Here is a 24,394-nt window from a genome sequence, read left to right as displayed (position 1 = left end):
ATTAAACTCATAGTGTTGTTGTTGTTGTTTCCGTCTTCAGTCCTGAGACTGGTTTGATGCAGCTCTCCATGCTACTCTATCCTGTGCAAAGTTCTTCTCTCCCAGTACTTACTGCAACATACATCCTTCTGAATCTGCTTAGTGTATTCATCTCTTGGTCTCCCTCTACGATCTTTACCCTCCACGCTGCCCTCCAATGCAAAGTTTGTGATCCCCTGATGTCTAAAACATGTCCTACGAACCTGTCCCTTCTTCTTGTCAAGTTGTGCCACAAACTCCTCTTCCCCCCACTTCCATTCAGTACCTCCTCATTAGTTATGTGATCCGTCCATCTAATCTTCATCATTCTTCTGTAGCACCACATTTCGAAAGCTTCTATTCTCTTCTTCTCCAAACTATTTATCGTCCATGTTTCACTTCCATACATGGCTACACCCCATACAAATACTTTCAGAAACGAATTCCTGACACTTAAATCTATACTCGATGTTAAGAAATTTCTCTTCTTCAGAAACGCTTTCCTTGCCATTGCCAGTCTACATTTTATATCCTCTCTACTTCGACCATCATCAGTTATTTTGCTCCCCAAACAGCAAAACTCCTTTACTACTTTCAGTTTCTCATTTCCTAATCTAATTCCCTCAGCATCACCCGACTTAATTCGACTACATTCCATTATCCTCGTTTTGCTTTTGTTGATGTTCATCTTATATCCTTCTTTCACGATACTGTCCATTCCGTTAAACTGCTCTTCTAAGTTCTTTGCTGTCTCTGACAAAATTACAATGTCATCGGCGAACCTCAAAGTTTTTATTTCGTCTCCATGGGTTTTAATACCTACACCAAATTTTTCATTTGTTTCCATTACTGGTTGCCGAAATATACAGATTGAATAACATCGGGGAGAGGCTACAACCCTGTCTCACTCCCTTCCCAACCTCTGCTTCCCTTTCGTGCCCCTCGGCTCTTATAACTGCCATCTGGTTTCTGTACAAATTGTAAATAGCCTTTCGCTCCCTGTATTTTACCCCTGCCACCTTTACAATTTGAGAGAGAGTATTCCAGTTAACATTGTCAAAAGCTTTCTCTAAGTCTACAAATTTTAGAAACGTAGGTTTGCCATTGATAATCTTTCTTCTAAGATAAGTCGTAAGGTCATTATTGCCTCGCGTGTTCTAACATTTCTACGGAATCCAAACTGATCTTTCCCAAGGTCGGCTTCTACCAGTTTTTCCATTCGTCTGTAAAGAATTCGCGTTAGTATTTTGCAGCTGAGACTTATTATACTGATCGTTGGGTAATTTTCACATCTGTCAACACCTGCTTTCTTTGGGATTGAAATTATTATATTCTTCTCGAAGTCTGACTGTATTTCGCCTGTCTCATACATCTTGCTCACCAGATCGCAGAGTTTTGTCAGGACTGGCTCTCCCAAGGCTGTCACTAGTTCTAACGGAATGTTGTCTACTCCCGGGGCCTTGATTCGACTCAGGTCTTTCAGAGCTGTGTCAAACTTTTCACTCAGTATCGTATCTCCCATTTCATCTTCATCTACAGCCTCTTCCATTTCTATAATATTGTCCTCAAGTACATCGCCCTTGTATAGACCCTCTATATACTCCTTCCACCTCTGTGCTTTCCCTTCTTTGCTTAGAACTGGGTTTCCATCTGAGCTCTTGATATTCACACAAGTGGCTCTCTTTTCTCCAAAGGTCTCTCTAATTTTCCTGTAGGCAATATCTATCTTGCCTCTAGTGAGATAAGCCTCTACATCCTTACATTTGTCCTCTAGGCAACCCTGCTTAGCCATTTTGCACTTCCTGTCGATCTCATTTTTGAGACGTTTGTATTCCTTTTTGCCTGTTTCACTTACTGCGTTTTTATATTTTCTCCTTTTATCAGTTAAATTCAATATTTCTTCTGTACCCAAAGATTTCTACTACCCATCGTCTTTTTACCTACTTGATCCTCTGCTGCTTTCACTACTACATCCCTCAGAGCTACCCATTCTTCCTACTGTATTTCTTTCCTCCAGTCCTGTCAATTGTTCCCTTATGCTCTCCCTGTAACTCTGTACAACCTCTGGTTTAGTCAGTTTATCCACGTCCCATCTACTTGAATTCCCACCTTTTTGCCGTTTCTTCAGTTTTAATCTACAGTTCATAACCAATAGATTGTGGCCAGAGTCCACATCTGCCCCTGCAAATGTCTTACAATTTAAAACCTGGTTCCTAAATCTCTGTCTTACCATTATATAATCTATCTGATACCTACTAGTATCTCCAGTATACTATACATATAGTATAGTGATGTAATAATATTTTTAGAATATCATTATTTCCCATCTACCGTCTGTGCCTGGTAATCTTCTTCTCATAGTTCATCCCATATGGTCAGAAGAACCATATATTATGGGAATCATGTTGTTAAGCCCATTCTTATAAGTGCGACGCAGAAGCAACATCAGGTTCTATTGTTTGGTCGATATGCACTTACCATAGATGTGATACGTTACCTTGTAACAAACCAGATGGGTAAAATAATTTTTCGCAGTAATAAACTTATAAATTTTATGTTGAATAACATCTATTCATTTTATTTTTATTTAGATTTCTGATTATGACTGTGTCAACTTTTTTCATATTTAAAACATTTTAATTAATTAATCGGTGGATCTGCTTCGCTATTGAATTCAAGATGGATGTTCTTATTACTGAAAAGTAAAACAGGAGGCTACACCTCATCATGTTTGAAAGCCAACGCAGGAGGTAAGCAACTTCAGAATAACACCGCAGACTTGACAGCGACTTCGTAATTTCTCAGTTTCAACAAATAAACACGGAATAAAATGCATTGTTCAATACAGAAAAGAAAACAGAATAGAAATAGCATTGAGATTTTCTCGAAAACAACGAAATCAAAGTCATGTGCACACTTGTTTCCACAGTTTTTTCAAGCGCGCAGTGTATAAAAACAAAGAATCAAGCATGCTATTCTCGTTTCTCGTGCATTTTAAACTACACAAAATACAATTTACAGAACAATTATTTCAGTACCGGAAGTACAAGTTTCTTTTATAGGTAGATATTGCTCAGGGTGTAGTCTGCAAAACAGTTACCCACAGAACACAACTACAGTACTTCTTTCTTTAACTGATTACAACAACAAATTACCACTTGACAAGCGATAAACAGAGAACTAACTGAAGAAAACACTCGGAAAGAATAAACGGGTCAATACCACTCTATCGGTCGGCCAAAGAATAGTTAATTCTCGTAACGGGTACTTACCACACTGACTCCCCCCCCCCCCCCCCCCATGCTAGAGCGGGGCTCCCGGAATGCTCGGGAACTTGTGCTATAATATGAAGCTGGCATCTATACAGATGTCATTGGTGATCTTGAAGCGCTCGAGAATGAAGTTATAATTAAATCTAGACCCTTCGTTGCTTACAGGCTTTGATAAATATCAGCGGGGACAGTTGAAAAATGTGTGACCCGATCGGGACTCGAACCCAGGACCTCCTGTTCGATCTGCCCTTCTAGTTTCTTTTGTGGGCTCGTTTGTCGTGTCAAAGGCGGCGTTGCTGCTGGTGTACTGTCTCCAGGTCGGAAGGGGTCGCCGGTGTAGCGGTCAGATTTTGTTACTGTTGAATAGGAGTGTCTACAGCGAGCACAGTTGGTGATTTCACCCGCTCTCATGACACTGTCAGAGGCCGGTCGTCGTACGCTATTTGGACAGTATATACGTTGGATTTTAATACACGCAAAGATCACGAGTATGGTGGTTTTAATGGCACGTATACAGCGTCTGTTCGCAACATCACACGGGAGAATGTTGTGCGATCTCTTCATGTACAAATACTTTCAGAACCCCATGACGTGATGATGGGGACGGGCGTAGCCTGGCTATCGGGAGCCTCACCTGTTGCAGCATATGTGGCAGATCCAGTTCCATAGACCTCAGCTGTGAAAAAAGATTCCAACCGCAGACGCATTTTTTTACCGTAGACCATCTCGGCGGTTGAAGCCCAAATGTCCGCCTTAACTGCTGCACTGTGCCCTAACAAAACTAATGGTGGAACTGTTTTCCAGCAATCATCATGGGACATAAGCGCGTATTTTAGTATTCTGTACCATCTCTCTACCATTCCATAGCTTGAGGGTGATAGCTTGTGGTATGGTGGTGCTGGAACCCACATGATTTAGATAACTCAAGAAACAACGGCGGCTCAAACGGCCGCCCTTCGTCAGTGGTGACTTGAGCGGAACCTCCGAAGCGTGAAATACATGTTTTCATGAAAGCCTTTGCCTCGTTTCCGCTGATATATCCCCTACAACAGCTGTTTCTGCCCAAATTGAGTATCTGTCCACTGTCGTAAACAAACAGCGATATCCGACGGTGGGAATGGGCCCACGACACCTATAAGCACGTGACAGAACCGACTTGTCTCTGAAATGTGTCCTGCTGGCTGGCGCTTGCTAGTGTCTGCCAACCTCGCATCTCTGACAGGCAAACACGCCCTCGTCCCTGTATGAGGCAGTCTTTCTTCTTGTCTGCCCATACAAATTTCTCCGCCATCAGCTTGACAGTGGTGTTCACGCCGGAATGTGTGATATTGTGGACAGTGTCAAAAACTAAACTTTCGCAGTGACTACTGAGTCATACATGGCCTAGGCTGAGTCTTGGACACATCGCACCAAATTAGATCTTTCCTGCCTAGCAGTCGCAATTGGTCGAACTTGAAGGTTGTTGAGCTGCTTTGCAACAACTGTTGTAGGTTTTAGTCTGTGGCTTGTTCCATAAGGGCTACCAACTGCTGTCTAAGTTCTGATGTAGTGCTGCACCGACAGCCAATTGGATGGCGCCCACAAAAATCGCCAACGGCGCATAATGAACTGGGTGAGACAACAGTATTGCTCTTTGTAAACTAGCACCAACCTTTTCGAAAGCTTTCTGCATGATTGGTGTCCATGGTATGGGCTGCTTGCCTCCATCAGTAGCGCCTGCATCTCCACTGCTCCTGTTATATGGCGTCTATAAAAGTCGACAACCACGAGATGTCTGTGTAACTGCTGATAATTGGTCGACCTGAGAATATGCCACAAAGCCTCCACCCTTCTCCTTGAGCGGACGGATTACAGCTGCCCATACCATGTGACGGAGAAACGTTATTTTGGCTCTGGCAGAGAACTCACTTCGCTTCGTTCACCACGAGTCCAGACGTCTTTATCCTGTCAAATACTGCTGTAAGGAGCTCATCATGTAACCCAGCTGTTCGTGAAAATGTGAAAATATCATCCAGATATACAAAGAAGAAATTCAGGCCCCTCAACATCTGCCCATTCGCAAATCTTTTCCAGGTCTGGGCTGCATTTTTCAATCCAAATGGTATGCGTTGGTCGACATAAGTTTTCTGGGTGTGGTACAGCGTCATAATATATAAAACTACTGCTACTAGAGAAAGAAGAAGGCCGCTACAATCGGGGCCGAAACGTTGGCTTTTCTCCAGCAGCTGTAGTTTTATACATTATGACGCGGTACTTCACCCAGAAAACTTTTATGTCGACTGACTCTGGCCGCGGAAGCCTACGCAGTTATATTGTGCGTAGGTGTTTAAAGGCTTCAAAATGTGCTATCACAACTGCCTTGGGAACGTCCTCTTCAAGTACGGGAATCTCATTGTTTGTCTTCTTGCAGTCTATCACAATGACGATCATAGCCCTGGCTAAAACGTTCGTCAAATCTCGCAAGTTAGGTACGGGACAGGACTCAGGTGCGGTTCATGACTTCAAGGGCCTTCATGCCGTCTCTCTTCCTGACGACCTGACGAGGTGCAATGGCGATGCCCATGGGGTATCCAGTCTTCTTGCAATGCCTACCTGCAGCAACTTGTCAAATTCCGCTTTGCCTCTGTAAACCAGTTTAGCGCTAGTCTTCTCGATCGTCGGGGCACCAGTTGGCCTGCGGTTGTCTTGATGTGGTTGGGTCGTCTGGACATGCGCTGGGAACCGTGCATCTCGTGGCCCGCACGCTGAACCTTTTGTAATACCAGGATACTGTACTCTTCGGCCTTTGCCTCTGTTAGCTGCGTGACTGTTCAAAAAATGATTCAAATGGGTCTAAGCACTAAGGTCATCAGTCCCCTAGACTTAGAACTATTGAAACCTAACTAACCTAAGGACATCACATGCCAGAGGCAGGATTCCAACCTGCGACCGTAGCAGCAGTGCAGTTCCGGGCTGAAGCGCCTAGAACCACTCGGCCACAGCGGTCGGCCCGTGACTGCTCCTCTACTTTACTGCTCAGCTAGCTGTCTCGTTTCTTCGACTACAGCGCCAACGGTTGTTTTTGCATTGCGTCCAACTTGCTTTAGACTGCAGAGCCGATCGTCGACAGACTTCCTTCGCTCCTGTTGTATAGCTGCAGCTTCCGTGGAGTTGCAGTCGTCACCTACATGTGATATTGCTGAGGCGCTGGCTTGCCCCACTGCCGCATGTGGCGACTGACAGAACAGAACTAACGCTGTTCTTCCCACAAGTGAATACTCCCGTTTTCATAGTCCCCAGACTAGAGCCACACATGCCGAAGTGACTCATCCGACATTGCTGCTTCCTCCGTAGTGCTCCGGAGTTGACGTCAGAATTCCTGCCTACTGCATCCGTTGGAGTAAAGATTTGCCCGTGCGCTAGGTCACCATGTGTCTTGAATGTTGATATCGATCGTGTGTAGGAAGCTTCAAAATGGCGTTCGATGCCATTTCCACTGCTGGAGTGTCTAGGCTATTAACCTATTAACTGTCAAAGCGAAGTCTCTGTAGTCCCTCGTAACATCGTTTGCGTAAGCGGTAGCTCTAACATCTCAAACCATAGTTCGGGTTTCTCCGACAGCAAATTCGGCCCCTTGTGTTGGCGGACGTGTTAGACTCCGCTGTTCCTTTGTCTGCGGTATACAGGGTGAAAAGTATTTAAACCGACAAACTCTGGGAGGTTGTAGGGGACATCAAAACAAATATTTTTCCCTAATGTCATTTTTTCCTATGAGGAGTATTTAAACCGGTAGAGGAAGATTTCTCTGGTGGCAAATTAATTAAAGCAACAAACACTTTTCCATTTTTTTATCACCAAGAGACAACAACTAGGTAGCAGATACGGCCCAATTAAACAGTCTCCAACAACACCGACCCACACATTAACGAAGATCTGCACTTGATGAGTGCCAGTAACTGTGACATGTGGGTTATCCTCACTCCAAACATGCGAATTGTGCATGTTGAAGACTCCAGCATGTCCGAACGTTGCTTCATCGGTAAACAACACAGAGGATGGAAATGTAGGATGCATTTCACACTGTTCCAGGTACCACTGCGAAAACTGTGCCCTGTCTGGATAATCAACTGGTTCCAGGTTGTGGACACGCTGTAAGTGAAATGGGCGTAACAGTTGCTCTCGAAGGACTGTTCTTACATTCGTCTGGTTCGTCCCCATGTGACGTGCAATTGCACGAGTGCTGATTAAAAGATCGCGCTCCACATGCTGCAAGACAGCTTCCTCAAATTGCAGCGTTCTTACCGCTCGATGGCGTCCGTGTCCAGGTAATCTGCTGAATGACCCGGTCTCACGCAGACGTTGGTACACACCATCAAAGGTCTTATAATGCGGGATACGGCGATTAGCATATTGTTGTTGACAAACCCACTGTGAAGCTCGTCCGTTGTGGTGCGCTATGTAGTACGCACCAACCATATCAGAGTACTCACTCCAGGTGTATCGCTCCATTAGTAAACAGAGACACTGCACTACTACACTGGTGGACAGCAGATGTCTACAACTGAAGAGCGTAATACGCCCTCTAACTACTGAAGATCATAATATGGCCTCTATCAACTGAAGAGCGTAATACGGCCTCCAACGGTTTAAATAATCCTCCTAGTAAAAAATGACATTAGGGAAAAATATTTGTTTTGATGTCCCCTACAACCTCCCAGAGTTTGTCGGTATAAATACTTTTCACCCTGTATAATGCTTGTCAGCGCAACTCCCCGTATCTAAGGGACACACCTTGCGCTTGCACGTCCCTAACGTGTCTTGCTAACTGCTCTTGGAAGCGTGAAGGTTGCTGTTCCACCCAGTCTTGACCATCGTCGAAACGCGAAATCACTGTCGCGCCCTGCGCAGCAATTGAATTTGCTGTTTGCTTTACCATTTTATAGTTATTGCTCATCGTGTAGACTACAAAACATACACTCACAGAATACCGCGCATTAACTGTTTACTAATTACAACAGCAAATCATCACTTGACAACCGATAAACAAAGAATTATCTCGAGAAAGAACTCACAAAGACTAAACGAGTAAACACCACGCTGCGAGTGGGCCGAGGAATAATTACAATAAATTTCCATATTTCCGTCTATGAGCACAAACTTGTTAGCTCCTCAAACTACCGGTTTCGTTCAGCAATGACCATCAGATCTGCAGCAAAACACGGGAAAAAACAAATACAACAGGTGAATTGTCTACAGCTTAGAACAATAAAATATGGCTTACTGAGAAGTATTATTGACATTCATATGGAAATTGTGATCTTTAAATAAGACGAGGTATACCTGTTTTAAAAACATCTCCTAATATAATGGAGCCACAGTGGCATCGTCAAAACATTTCTTTTCACGATGCCAATATGGCTACATTATATTACGACATGTTTTTAAAACAGGTATGCCTCTTCATATTTAAAGCATAGAAATTTCACATGTATGTCAATAACACTTTTAATTATGGTCTGCGTTATTGATTTCAGCTATAGATAATCCACTAGTTGTCTTTGTGTCTTTCCCATGTTTTGTTGCAGAAGCTAAGATGAGTCATTGCTGACCAAAACCGATAGTCTGAGGATCTAACAAGTTTGTGATCATAGACGAAAATAAAGAAATTTATTCTACACTTTCTGGATCGCCGTTTTATTCGCGACCATGTCGCAGCTTGTGAAAGAGTAATTACGTCACTTCATTCGCTGTCCGCAACAGGTGCTTCCCAGCCTTTTAAATATTTGCAATCGGGATTCCCTGTGCCCTAGTACCACTACCGTGGTATTTGTCACAACTCAGGCAGCCCGCTATATATAATTGGAACGCGAAGTTGAAGCGTGAAATGGACTAAACTCTGCACTATTGCACTTACCGAGATTCAAGCGTGATCTGCATGTTGCTCGCAATCGCAATGTGATTGACGTACGTATTCTTACTTTCGCCGTTGTCACGGGGGCCGAAAGTAGTAATACAGATTCCTGCCACAATCATTGGTATGTACATAACGGTGTCCTACGTGCTTGTTGTTTTTATTACGTACAGACTGCAGAACAGTACCAGCCGGTGTACGCCGCCGCGTTACACCGACTAGGTCAACCTTTCGCCTCTGCCGTTGTGTGGAGGAATGGGGCGCAAACGGCGCTGTTTGTGGGAACGGCTCACTACGAATCAGGTTGTTCTGTATGGAAGCACGTACAGGTGTATGGCATCGGTGTACAGTACACCTTGATTAGTGTGTTGTAATCGCGATATTAATTTACCTGCCCATCCTGTCTAGGCATTCTATATGGTATTCACAAATGAGGAAATGGTGACAGGATATTTCTGTTCGGAGACTGTCACCAAAATGGCACGTGTGTGGCACAGGTGTATGCCCAACGGTACCTTAGTAGACGGCATCCGACACGCGCTACCTTCATGAATATTATTAGAAGGCTTCGCGCGACAGGCCGATTGTCTCCACGAACGCGGATCCGGAGCAGAGACATGAAGCTGCAGAGGTAGCTGTTCTGGCGGCCGTCGCTATAAATCCTCATGCAAGTATTCGTGAAATGGAGAGACAGATGGGAATCCGTCGAACAAGCGTGATGCGTATTCTGCACAGGCACAGATACTACCCGTGTCGCGTGATGCTAAATCAAGGCCTCCATGGGGATGACGTTCACAATCTCCTGAAATATTGTCAGTGAGTTCTGTGGCAAGGCCATGATTTTATGCGTGAAAGTACTGGTTACCGATGAGGCCACGTTTACAAACGATTGGAACGTCAACTTACACAATATGCTCTACCAGTCACCAGAAAACCCACACTAGATTCGCCGGGTTGAACATCACCGCCAGTGGAGTCTCAATGCATGGTGTGGATTTGTAGGACACCACATCATTCGCACATATTTCATTGACGGCACTCTTTAATGGGCGACAGTACGAGCGGTTCCTGCTATGTACCTTGCCTGCATTGATGGAAGACCTACCCCTTCATTTGCATAAAATGATGTGGTATCAACACTGAGCATAATGCCATGGTGGCACGACAGGCGCTAAACCAATTGTTCCCACATCGTTGGATTGGATGGGGCAGTCGCATTCAGGGATTTCCAGTACTGGGGACACGTGAAAGACGTGATGTATCAGCAGGTCCCAACAGCAGTGGCCAACATTAAAGCCCTTATTACCGGTCCTTGCGCTGCAATGACGCAACAAACACCGAGAGCCGAGAGTGGCTTCGTGATGGAGCGCGCACAGCAGTGTTGCCAAGTAAATGGCGATCTCTTCGAACATCCGTTGAGCACTTCGGCTGTGAGACGTGTGATTGCACACCGGCGTACATTTTGTGCATTATAGAGAAGATGTATGTACGTTTTTCAGGTACTATTCTACGTTTACGTATGCGTTGCACAATCTGCAATGGTTCAATTGTGTCGCAGTCATTAAAGATGATCAGTGACATGTCCTGTATATGGAACGTACCATTGTGTAGGTGATGTACAACTATGTACAAATAACATGTACCCCTTTGGGCGATCCTTCGACAGCCATTAATTTTGTTTACTGTGGTCAGAGGTTATCGGTGTTTCGTCACCGCTATGTCCATTGTAGTACTGTCGAAAAGTTCAATAGAGCATATACGAATAAACCGTGTCCTTGTTTTCATTATGGGTGACTGGACATCAGCATGTTTCCCAGGCCACGTCCTAACAGTGAACACAGCAATATGAATCACAGCATTTGTCACATCGCAGTACGTCAATGACATCGAAATTACGAGCAACCAGCGGGTCACGCTTGCATCGCGGTAAGTGCAGTAGCGGCGCATTTCGTTCATTTCAAATGTGAACTTCTCGCTGCAATTTCTCAGGATGTAATTGACGTATTGTGATGCAAAAAACACCACGATTTCTCATGTTCTTGATTGCGTATGGAATAATATGGGGTGTCGAGTTTTAAAAAAAAAGTTTATGTTTGAAAGAATATTTCCACATTGTTTCGAACGTCTCATAGTATTTACTTTAGTGAGCGCCTGCCGTACATTCGTGCCCCTGACGGCCGTTTGTCAATGTCTGTTGTGGTTCCAGACATAATGGCGATGAAAAATTTGGATGGTAACCCTGATAGACTGACTGGCTACATAATGTGTTAAATGTAAACTAAATTCGAGTTAAAAATTATTGTGTTTTGTTATATAGTCCTCTCAATGATTTTTCCCATACTCAGCCGAATCAATCTTTTATCTAAGAAACTTATCTACGACACTATCTATAAATTCTAACGTTTCACAGATTTTATAGTTACTATGTACCAGTAGCATAGTGATATTTGTGTATTTATCTAATTAAACAGACCAAGGCGCTGATCTGATTTTGATTTTGAGGTTCCTAAATGACACTATACCGTAATTGCACATCGATTTACTTACATAAATACATAAACTGAACTGACGTAGCAACCAGTGTAAACAATAAGTAAGATACGGGACAGGTTGTTTAGCATTTCTGCATTTACAACTGCCACCTCGCTCCCATCTCTGCTGTTCTGAGCTTTGAAAGCACAAATAAGTAAAGTAACACAGAATGATTGTCATTACGTGTTATGCCAAGTATCTTTTACCAGTGTCTCCAAGCCAATCCCCAATGTCCAGACACACTACAAGCTGCTTGAAAATAAATTTACTCCGTAACTCAGTGTTTCAGTGTTCAGCATAAATCCTGCTAATTTCTGCCAAGAAAATTAAGAAGATTATTCAAAATGATGGACCACTTAAATTAATTTTTATATCAGGAAATGTAAATAGCATATGGCTAAATTTTGCACTGTTGGGAAGAAGAGTACTCGGAGTTCGGTTAACACTGCTAGGGCACAGACAGGTGCTTAAAAAACTACTCCCGCAGTGCTCTCGCCATTAGACAGCTTGTCAACGTCAGTTGTAAGATGGCTGTGAAGAAGCATAAGGCTTAATGGGTTCCTAAGTCCGAAAGAAGTATGTCGGAAATTTCAGTGCAGACGACACTTCACCTCCGATTCGGCCACCAAGCAGGTGAGCAGGTAAGCAGACAGCTGTTGATTTAAGTAGGATGTCTCCACGAAGGACGAAACAGGAGCCGACCATGTTCGTCTGTCAATTTCGGTTAGAACTTAGATGTTTGTCGTGCAGCAGGTACGGGACACATTTTACACTTATAACCCGTTTTGAAAATTTTGGAATTGTCTTTTTCCATCTTTATGCAGATTATACATGTCCAATTTATATTTCATGAAACAGAAATTAATTAAATCGGGTTCATATTTTTAAATATGAGTTTCCTGTGCCTCTCTCTCTCTCTCTCTCTCTCTCTCTCTCTCTCTCTGTGTGTGTGTGTGTGTGTGTGTGTTTGTGTATACATAAAATGCCGACACAGATAACATGTCCCAACTGCTCACCTCATCGACTCCTTGACGCAAGCTTTGAGATACTTGCAGGCTTCCATCTTGTCGGCAGTGAGTGGCTGAGAGGCGGAATCCGGCAGCTGCGCCCTCAGCTCCTGGTACAGCTTCTCCTGGACCCTCTGGTTTTTGCTCAGGAAGTACAGCGCCGTAGCAGCAGAGTTCGCCGTCTGAAAACGTCGTCACTCCCTCAACGAATATCGACTCACATGCTCTCTCTGCTAATACTGAGCTATTCAACACAACACACAGTAGACGCAGAATTATTTGTCATGAGATAGGCAATATCAGTTTCAGCAGTGGCCACACAGTTCAAAGAAGCAATTTAAGAAATTAAAGTTACATACATACTGCCCAAACGGATTAATGAGACATCCTGCCGAAAGCCCGAATAACTACATTTTACTCTACAGACCGCTGTGAGATGTGCAGGAAGAGAGTGAATGATGTTTTGGAAGGCACCTACAGGGATTTGGAGGCATGCCGACACTAATGTCACGGCAAGCTGCACTAGGTTTCTCGGCTGAGGATTCATCGCATAAACATCTCGTGAGGTGACCCCGCAGCTTCTGAATTCGGTTTAAATCCGGGGAGTTTGGGGTCAGGGGAGTGCAGTGAGCTGAACCTGGTGCTCTTTGAACCATGAACTGTGAGCTGTGTGACATGTTGCATTGTCCTGCTAGTAGATGCCATCGTGTCGAGGAAAAACAAACCGCACATAGGGGTATACATGATCCCCAAGGATAGGTGCATAGTTGTTTTATCCACTGTGCCTTCCAGAACGACATGATCACCCAGGGAATGCCACGAAAACATTCCGCAGACTGTAAGTATCCCCCCTCTGGCATGAGCCCTTCCAACGATTGTTGCAGGATGTTTACTTTTAGAAGTTTCATGCTGTGCATGCAAACGGACATGTGTTCGATGGCGCTTAAAACATGAATTATCAGTAAAGGCCACATGTAGCCAGTCAGTGGATATGTAGTAGTGGTCCTGGCCTGCAAATTCCCTTTGTCACTGGTGAATAGCAGTCAGCATGGGTGCCCGAACCAGGCGCCTGCTGTGGAGGCCCCTAAGCAGCAACATTCACAGAATGGTCTTTCACGATACAATGTTGTTCACCCCTGTCATCTATGGCCCCTGGCACACCACAGTTGCATCGGCGCTAGTTTCTCAGAGCGCCATTTCTCCAAGCACGATATACTTTAACCAGACCGACATGTGAACAGTTTACAAACTTAGTCGTTCTGGAAATGCTTCCACGCTTGGCCCGAAAGCTAATGATTATGCTAATTTGGACGTCAGAGATATATAAGGTGACCATCTCTCCCATATTTCTCGGATTCTCGCATATTACAATTTCTTTTACCCTTCTGGCTCCCTTATTGACCGCCTGTTTCTCCCGTATATTTCTTCAGTAATCGCTGTTATAAATATTAATCCCGTGAAGCATTATCGATAGTTCAGATTACCGGACCGACAGCCCTCGAAAAGTTTCCATATAATAATCGATACCATTACCTACATGTAGTCTTTCTTCCATTTGTGCTTCTGTGGAAAGAAGACAGTTTGGCTCCAGGAAATGTTAAGAGTGGAGAAAGAATATCATAGCTTAAACGTATAGAGGAATCGTGACAGGGCGAATGTTTACTTGTTTCTCGGTCAGTGGTGGCGCTTGCCTCCTACCAATCAACAATTAAGAGGAAAAGTTGCAGAGTTCTGGAACATGTGTAAATAATTACTTGTAGGGAGTAGTAGAACAACACGAGTGTACCCCACTCTCCATCATTGCCAGATGTATCCAAGATTGAGGTGATGACATCATCCAAGATGGCGGCCTGTAGAGTTGACAACAGCACTTGACGTAATCCGAGATGGCAGCCACGACAGCTGATGATGTGTGTACCGTTATCCAAGATGCCGGCTTTCGGTGGGAAAGTGACATGCTCCACCCTGGTGGGAAATTTGAATTTTGGCAGGAAATGGAATTATGTACTTCTATGGGCCACATGGCAGTTTCCTGCTTTCCCTTTCGGACTTGTTTGCATGATGGTGCATCATCCTCTTAGAAAATGGGCAGAAATTTCAAATTTTGGAGGGAATTTTGCTCTAAGAGCTTACTCCTGCAGCTGATGGGGAGTTAGTATGGTGTTGCCCCCACTAGAGACTGCTCATTATGTCATTCAGTTCGAATATAATTTGTTTAAAAGTTGTTCTGATTTGTTTAAATTTATTATCTACCTACATCAGTATTGGCTTAGACTGGTGTTACCACCACAAGAGGCTGAGATACCAGTGCTCGTTGAGCTGTCAGTGTGGAAGGAGGATGTGTTCTATGAAAGAGCTATTGGTGTCTGACTGGGAGGAGTTTAACAGCCATGATACCTGTAAGCATTCAGCTGACTTCACCCATAGCCTCCTATGTGAAGAATGGAAGCGAGCATTAGTACTTGAACATAACAAAAAGAAGAATATCGTCATGCAAATAAATGCTTTGCATTAAGCATGCATAACATTTTATTTTTTTGTCATCAGTCTACTGACTGGTTTGATGCGGCCCGCCATGAATTCCTTTCCTGTGCTAACCTCTTCATCTCAGAGTAGCACTTGCAACCTACGTCCTCAATTATTTGCTTGACGTATTCCAATCTCTGTCTTCCTCTACAGTTTTTGCCTTCTACAGCTCCCTCTAGTACCATGGAAGTCATTCCCTCATGTCTTAGCAGATGTCCTATCATCCTGTCCCTTCTCCTTATCACTGTTTTCCACAAATTCCTTTCCTCTCCGATTCTGCGTAGAACCTCCTCATTCCTTACCTTATGCATAACATAACACATGGAAATATCTGTCTCAGTTCCCACCCCACAAGATAACTGCCTCTGATCCAGCAGACCAAACAGCTGAGCTAGATCGCGAGTTCGCCGCTAGGGGACGGCACGATAGGTCACATGATCGTGCAGTTCAGTCGGACATGACGCCGGCGATGGGCATGAGGTCGCCGATGGGTCGCACTGCACGGCGTGTGTTTTGACATTTGCAGAGCACGTGTCGCTGGCCCCCATCCCCTCTCATTCAGCCAGGAGTATGAGCTCGCTGCAATATATGAGAACAAAAGATTCGCCTGCTACCAGTCCCACTGGCGCCACAACACAAACACCCGGGCATCCGACCGCCTGTGGGAGACAGAATGCTTTGATAACAAGTAACAGCAACAACAAAGGCATTGTGAGCTCCTTAAAAGGATTGAGATATTTATTTTTCCCAAAACAGGAACGACGTAAACAAAGGCAATGCACTGCTAGGGAACATACACAGGTGTTCTTAACAGCAATAAAGAAAGAGTTCCTTCAAAGCTCTTCACATATGGCTTTCGACTTATGGAAGTATTGAAGGACTATGAAAGGAATCTATTAAACATGTCAGATATTTAACTCCAGCTCTAAATAGTTCCAAACTTATAACACTTCAGTACAAAAGCTATAACCATGTATTTTGAGAAAATCTTTTCCAGTATCCTGCTAGATGTGCGGCAGAACGAGAGAATAATAATTTACAGTGGGCTACATCTTTCCCCCTAGTGTTCATCACTTTGTTATTCTCTTGCATGTATCATTCTGTCACTCAAGCAAGATGATATTCACCTTTGAGAAACATTTCCAGACTTATCAAGACATTGAAAGATATCTATTAAACATACTAGATATTCAACTCCAGCTCTGAAGAGTTAGAAACACCCAACACTTTAGTACAAACGTGTGCACATTTAGTTATAACTGTACACTTCGAGAAATTCGACATAAAAATTTTCCAGCATCATGGTAGAATAATTTACTAAACTTTCAGTGGTCATATAAGCCCTTGATTCCACCAATAGCGCTACTTGAAATTTCATCTTTTCCACTGTACACCTTTCCTAAATAGTAAAATTCTCCATTTTTGTCATCTGAAAACTCTGTAAATCATATCCTTCAGTGCTTACGAAGCTAAGTTAAATTAAGAAACACTAGGTAAAACAGTCAAATCTAGCGTTAACACCAGCAACGTAGAATTTCTCGTATATAACACTCACTGTGGAAAATCACGAAGCTTACAGACTTTGAAGCAGTTGCAATATCTCATCAACTGCACGATAAGTGTTGAATACATTCTCGCATCCAGTAAGGTTGTGAAAAAAATTCGCTTCTTTAATGGAGCTGCAAATCTCACTATTTGCCAGAATATTTCTAAAGTGTTTGGAGATCTAATTGCATTCTCTGCAGCTGAAACGTCTGATGGAATATCTGCTGAATGTACTGAGCTGGTAATACAGTGAGATTAATTAATGGAATACACATAATGACTCCAGATCCAGAGGCTGAATACAATATCATCCAGCGTGTATTCGAAATAGTATCGTTACTCATAATATGAATTTTGTCGCTGTAAATCCATAAATTATCAGAGAGTCAGGTCTCTTTGAGGTTTTGGACGCATCTGGCTGGTTCAGGCTCCAGTCACGAGGGATGCTAGTGGGCTCACCCCAAGAAACTCAACGCCCATTGGTTAGCGTCTTGGTGACGTGGGAGGAAGCTCGGCATTATATTTAAACCCTAGCATCCTTGTGTTCTCCTTCATTCCGATACAGTTAGCTAGTCCATCTGTCTGCGTTTAGTTGTCTTATTCACAATTACCATGAAGAGATCTTCAGCCAACTGCAGCAGGGAGGGGAAGCGCCCTCACCTGAACGAGGTCCCTCGTAAATTATTACGTTCATATGAGTGTTATTTAGTATGTGAAACCCCATTTACAGTACAGAGCTGCTCTGTGCATGCGTGAAAGTGAATTTGTTTTCTTCTCATTTCAGCACTTGTTGATGAGGTGCTGGACACGCTGGATGATGCGCTGGGAAGAGGAAATCCGACCCTGTCAGCTCAAAGAAGTGAATATGAAATGTGTTTTGCGTTCTCGTAATATCTCGAGTGTGCGATAATAGCGTAATATAACGTATACTTCATTGTTGTTGTTGTTGTAGATGCATCAGGAAAGGGTGCAGCGCAGCCCTCTAATTTAGAGGATGGTGTTTTTCGCCAGGAGGAGCCATCTCTCCTGCGTAAGATTAGATTCCATCGATATGTAAGTACAGTTTTGTGCACATATATTTTCTCTAATTCTAATCTTCTTTCCTTTTTTGCTACAAGTTATTTGGATCGGCTCGATTATTTAAATGCGCACTTTCAGCTTGAGGCATTTGTCGATGCACAGTTTGTGGCAGACGAGGAATACGATCCCAAAATTCCCAACTAAGGGCTGGCTGCTGTGTCTGAACCATGGTCTGGGAACGAAGAAGGTGACTATTATTATAGCTTTCATATTCTTCTGATTATTATTATCATTCATACTTCCATATCGACCTATTTATAACTATTTAAACATGCTCTATAACGCAATGCTCATTTTTTTCCACACAGGTGAAGCATCAGATGGCCATAGTGCGTGCGGCAGGTGTTGGTGCGCGTTGCACTGCCATTAGAGGTCCAATATGACAAGTGGAGCCGTGCGTCGTGCCAATCACCATGAAGCTATTGGCTGAGGTTCAACCCTCCTGGACCTGTGCATCATGAAGTCAGCCATCGCTGGGTCCCCACCCCTTCTGCTCTGCACTTGGTCATCCGTGGAGGTGGGCAGCAGCAACAGACGACTGCCGACGCCTCAGAAATTGGTGATGGACAGGCTAATTCTGGGGTGAACCCGCAACCACAGCCCAGAGTTATGCACTACGCCCCACCTGCAGCTAGGCCCCGCTGTTCCAACTAGCCTCACTCTTAGCTCCACCCACCCACCCCAGCAGGTACTATGCAACTGCAACCGTGTCACACCCAGGTGTATGACACTGCAGACCGCCACGCCGGCCCAGTCATCCACTGGGTGGACAACTCAACCTAGTAGTATAGTATTCCATCTTCAGGCCACAAGTGGCCCATCATGACCATCCGACCGCTTTGTCATCCTCAGATGAGGATGTGGAGAGGAGGGGCGTGACGACAGCACACCACTCTCCCGGTCGTTATGTTGGTTTTCCTTGACCACAGCCATTACTAGACACTCGAGTAGCTCCTTACTTGGCATCACAAGGCTGAGTGCACCCCAAAAAATGGCAACACCTCATGGTGGTCAGCCATCCAAGTGCTGGCCACGCCCAACAGCGCTTAACTTCCGGTGTATCCACTGCGGCAAGGTTGTTGCCTCAAGCTGGTGGTAGTAGTATCAATATTAATGATAGTGAACCCATGGCTAGTGGCTGTTCCCTGTCCAATTCTTTAGTGAAAGACATCAGGTCAGTGATACCATATAGCAGTTAGAGTACTTGGTGATTGCAGACGCTTTTGACGAGCGAATCTCATTCACCAGGATCGAGAAGCCGGCAGGAGGGTACCACGGCCCTCTTGGTTAACTAAGTGCATGCCTTCCTGTTGTAGAGACAGAGCTCCTCAAGGAGGTAAATAATCCGCGGTATCCCGCCATTAAATGCAGTGTGGTGCTTTGCATCGAATTATCGCCCCCCCTAAGTTGAGTCTGGTGCTGAAGAGACAACTCTTCATTGTCTCGGGGGGGGGGGGGGGGGCGGTTGGATGGCGTGATAATGCGGAGCACATCAATCGGCGAGTGGTTTTGTACAGCCACCTTGAGTGCTACACTGGCCGGTTTTCCGAGATGGACGTCAGAGGTTCATCTAAAGCACTCAGCAAACTACTACACCTGGAAATCCATACGCATGTCTAAGATCCAGTAAATGGAGGGTCTAGCTATATCAAGTTCCCTAAAGATGTAGCTAATAAGCAGGCATCCATTAATATCGAATATAGAAACGATCAGGCTTTGCATGATCAATCCTGGCTTGTGAAAGAAACCACAATTACAGAGATCATCCAGTGTGCAAGTACATACCACATAGCTGATAATGTTCGTGGGTGTTATAACTACGATGGTATCTATTTCCCTGTCAAGATCCAGTACTGGCATAACGGTTCATGTTTATGGCCTCGAGCACAAAAGCAAGTCAGACAGGCAAGACAAGCATATTGCCGTGGGCCCCCTCCATTTCTCAAAATTTGCCAGTGAAGATGAGTTGCATGTTAACATGCTCCTCTTCTTGGTAGGTGATAATTATCATTATGTTTGGACCAAAGATGTGTCCCGACTTCTTTACAGCCAAACGAATAAACAGACGTGTAAAAAGCATATTTACTTAAGGTAACCGAATTATTTCTCCTCTGACAAATTATTAGTGGGGCATATAGTAGACTATGCTTCCAAGGACCCGGTACGTGTTATTATGCCTACTGAGGAAAACGAATTCATAAAGTTCCAGAGTGCTCACCACCAGGAGCAATGCCTGTTTATAGTGTATGCCGACTTTGAATGCCCCCTCACTCCCGTGACCTGTTGTGAAGATGACTCTACAGCCTCACCATACCACATTTACAGAAACAAATGTACTATATGCGGCAGCATAACAAATTGTATTGTCCTATGATTCCAGTCTTAACAGCTACAAGTGTTACGTCGGGGATAATTCTGCAGTTGGGCTGCTCACTGAGCTCGAAACATTTTCACGGGAGGTTGATCAGCTTTATAGCGGCAACGTTCCATGACTAGATCGAAGGAGAATGAAGATTTGCATAATAACATGGTTGGTTGTCATATTTTTCGGCTTTCGTTAGGCAGAAAAGTGGAAACACCTCTTAGGGACCACTGTCATATGGCGAAGTTCTGTGGTGTAGCTCACAACACGTGCAATTCGAAGTAGCAGCTACCTAGACGCATACCCATTTCCTTTCATAATTTAAGCAGGTATGAGGCTCACTTTCTATTTGAGAGTGTCGAGAAATACATTTCATTCTCCAAGAATTATGCTCCGCTTCCTTGGTACGCTACGTTTTATGCAGGTACCACTCCAGAAACTCGTTGATACTCTACCTCGGGGGAAATGCATATCACTCAGGCTGCATTTTCTGACGATGAAAAGTTTCAACTTGTGACTACGAAGGGGGGTTTCCTATGTGAGTATGCGGATAGTATGGCGAAACTCAACAAAACCAGGCTGACATAACTGCATTCTCCAGCAACCTTACAGGCGATGCCGTAACGGATGCAGAGTATGAGCATGCCATGAATGTCTTGTGGTAGTTCAGTATTTCCACTTTAGGAGAGTACACACGGGTTTACATGGACACAGGCGTGTGCTAGCTTGCGGACGTTTTCGAGAAATTCGGGAGTCTATGCATAACCACATATTCTCTGGATCCCGTCTTTTATTATATGACACCTGGATAGTCTTGGCGCCACGCAATACTCAAGAAAACGAAGTGCAGCATTGAATTATTGACCAATGATGACATGCTTCTTTTCTTTGAGCGAGGGATCCATGGGGGACTTTGCCAATGTGTCTATAGGCATGCATAAGCAAATAACCCATGGGTGGGTAACAGATTCAACGCATCCCTTCATTCGAGTTACATAATATACCTGGACAAGAATAACTTATATGCGCACACCATGCAGTAATCACTGTGGATTGGTGAGTTCCAATAGGTGCCTGAAGACGAATGCAAGGCATTAGGTGGAAAAATCATGGGAGGTATGACAGCTGATTCTGATCGAGGATATGTGGTGGAGGCAGAACTCACATACCCTATTAGTTTGCATGATGCACGTGCTGATTTGCCATGGTGTCCAAAACAACTAGTTCCATGAGAAGGCTCCAACGCTGGGGGATAAGCGGAGATACATCATTCATTATCGTAATCTCCAGCAGTGCCTCAGCTAGGGTCTGGGGCTAGTGAGAATCACCCTAGCTATCTCCTTCAAGCAGTGCCCCTGGTTGAAGGAGTATATTGATTCGAATGCGAGACAGAGAGCTTCCGCGAGGTGTGACTTTGAGAAAGACTTTTATAAATTAATTAATAATTCAATTTTCGATAAAGCAATGGCGTAAGAAAATGCATTTCCGGACAAAATTTTAAGTGGGTCATCATATTCAATAAGAACTTCGTTGCTGTGGAGATGGCGAAGACTGCAGTAGAGTTTACGAAACCTATTTATGTGGTGATGTGCATACGCGACCTATCCGAACTCCACATGTATCGCTTTCATTATAAGTTTGCGAAACCTCATTTCACAGATCCTAAATTACTTTATATGGATACAGATAGCATCATCTACTGGCTGAAGAACTGCAATCCATATGAAGTAATGAGGTGCCTTGATAATGAGGTCGACACGTCCTACATAATCCTTATGGTATTATTCCACAAAACAAGAAGGTTACTGGCCTTATGAAGGATGAGGCGAATGGATTTCCGATAGTGGAGTTCGTAGGTCTACGCTCAAAAACGTATGCGTATCACACATCAGAATGTGCCACCCAGAGGCAGCTAAGGGTGTGCATCGTATGGCATCGAGAGCCCTCTCTATCAAAGACTATTTGCGGTGCCTGCACAGTGGTGTTCGCGGTGCTGTACGGCAGCCGCCGCATGTGGTACGGCAGGCCAGTATTCGATCGAGAGGACACTAGGTGTACACTATGTTGCAGTGTAAAGTCAGTCTATCGCCACATGACGATAGAAGGGTCATTTGTGATGATGGGATTGAAACTCTCCTGTACTCACACTGTGCGAGAGAAAGGGGTGGGGACTCCGATTGAGTGATAGTGAGAGAGAATGAAAGAGAGAGAGAGAGAGAGAGATACAGAGAGACGGAGAGATTGTGTGTCCATAGAGTAGTAGTATGACCCTTTAATCATAGTGTAATTTTGTGTATGTGCGGGGTGTAAATATTTTGTACTATGTACATGTGTATATACATGCATAGACAGAGAGAATGTGTGGAAAAGAAAGAATTTAAAAAACGAACAAAATTTATATACATGCACACCATGTGTGTGAAAGAAAGAATGAGTGTAAACAAAAAAATATTAAAAAAGCGAAAAATAGAAAAAAGAATATTTATATATATATTGATATATTTGTTCATATGCAACGTATGTATAGGCTATATATGCGCACCATGTGCCTGTTGTAAACAGAATAGCTTTTAAGGTTTTCACTTGCCGCTAGCCATCCAAGTCAGAATAGTTTTTTAAGTGTATGTAGCTCACAGTCCATCAGAATTGTTATCGTAAAAACCTTTGCTATTGTGGACTGTTGAAATTAGATTCTAAGTGTGCGCAGGCCATCAGTATTATTGTAAAAGCTATGCTACTGGAGCTGTGCAATTTAGTTGTAGTAGTAAAGGAAGTATCTCCACATTAGTTTTTAGAGTACATTTATAAAAAAATTCCTACCAGTGTTACTATTGTAACGTGTAAGTTGAAAGTATTTCTGCATTGGAATAGCAGAGTCGATTTGTACCTTAAGAATACTACACTCCTGGAAATGGAAAAAAGAACACATTGACACCGGTGTGTCAGACCCACCATACTTGCTCCGGACACTGCGAGAGGGCTGTACAAGCAATGATCACACGCACGGCACAGCGGACACACCAGGAATCGCGGTGTTGGCCGTCGAATGGCGCTAGCTGCGCAGCATTTGTGCACCGCCGCCGTCAGTGTCAGCCAGTTTGCCGTGGCATACGGAGCTCCATCGCAGTCTTTAACACTGGTAGCATGCCGCGACAGCGTGGACGTGAAACGTATGTGCAGTTGACGGATTTTGAGCGAGGGCGTATAGTGGGCATGCGGGAGGCCTGGTGGACGTACCGCCGAATTGCTCAACACGTGGGGCGTGAGATCTCCACAGTACATCGATGTTGTCGCCAGTGGTCGGCGGAAGGTGCACGTGCCCGTCGACCTGGGACCGGACCGCAGCGACGCACGGATGCACGCCAAGACCGTAGGATCCTACGCAGTGCCGTAGGGGACCGCACCGCCACTTCCCAGCAAATTAGGGACACTGTTGCTCCTGGGGTATCGGCGAGGACCATTCGCAACCGTCTCCATGAAGCTGGGCTACGGTCCCGCACACCGTTAGGCCGTCTTCCGCTCACGCCCCAACATCGTGCAGCCCGCCTCCAGTGGTGTCGCGACAGGCGTAAATGGAGGGACGAATGGAGACGTGTTGTCTTCAGTGATGGGAGTCGCTTCTGCCTTGGTGCCAATGATGGTCGTATGCGTGTTTGGCGCCGTGCAGGTGAGCGCCACAATCAGGACTGCAGACGACTGAGGCACACAAGGCCAACACCCGGCATCATGGTGTGGGGAGAGATCTCCTACACTGGCCGTACACCTCTGGTGATCGTCTAGGGGACACTGAATAGTGCACGGTACATCCAAACCGTCATCGAACCCATCGTTCTACCATTCCTAGACCGGCAAGGAAACTTGCTGTTCCAACAGGACAATGCACGTCCGCATGTATCCCGTGCCACCCAACGTGCTCTAGAAGGTGTAAGTCAACTACCCTGACCAGCAAGATCTCCGGATCTATCTCCCATTGAGCGTGTTTGGGACTGGATGAAGCGTCGTCTCACGCGGTCTGCACGTCCAGCACGAACACTGGCCCAACTGAGGCGCCAGGTGGAAATGGCATGGCAAGCCGTTCCACAGGACTACATCCAGCATCTCTACGATCGTCTCCATGGGAGAATAGCAGCCTGCATTGCTGCGAAAGGTGGATATACACTGT

The 24,394-nt window shown here is 44.6% G+C and overlaps 1 protein-coding gene across 1 annotated transcript in view; it reads right to left on the bottom strand.

Annotated features, from left to right (window-relative positions):
• LOC126266726 (probable cytochrome P450 301a1, mitochondrial) overlaps positions 1–24,394 on the bottom strand; it is a 286,151-nt gene that overhangs the window by 20,163 nt on the left and 241,594 nt on the right. Inside the window, exon 9 of the mRNA XM_049971202.1 lies at positions 12,729–12,901. Coding sequence (XP_049827159.1) covers positions 12,729–12,901 — 173 coding nt within the window. The remainder of the gene's footprint in view (positions 1–12,728; positions 12,902–24,394) is intronic.

Source organism: Schistocerca gregaria, chromosome 4 (assembly GCF_023897955.1).
Source record: "Schistocerca gregaria isolate iqSchGreg1 chromosome 4, iqSchGreg1.2, whole genome shotgun sequence".
In the NCBI taxonomy this organism is placed as follows: domain Eukaryota; kingdom Metazoa; phylum Arthropoda; class Insecta; order Orthoptera; family Acrididae; genus Schistocerca; species Schistocerca gregaria.
This window is presented reverse-complemented; position numbering and strand designations above follow the sequence as displayed.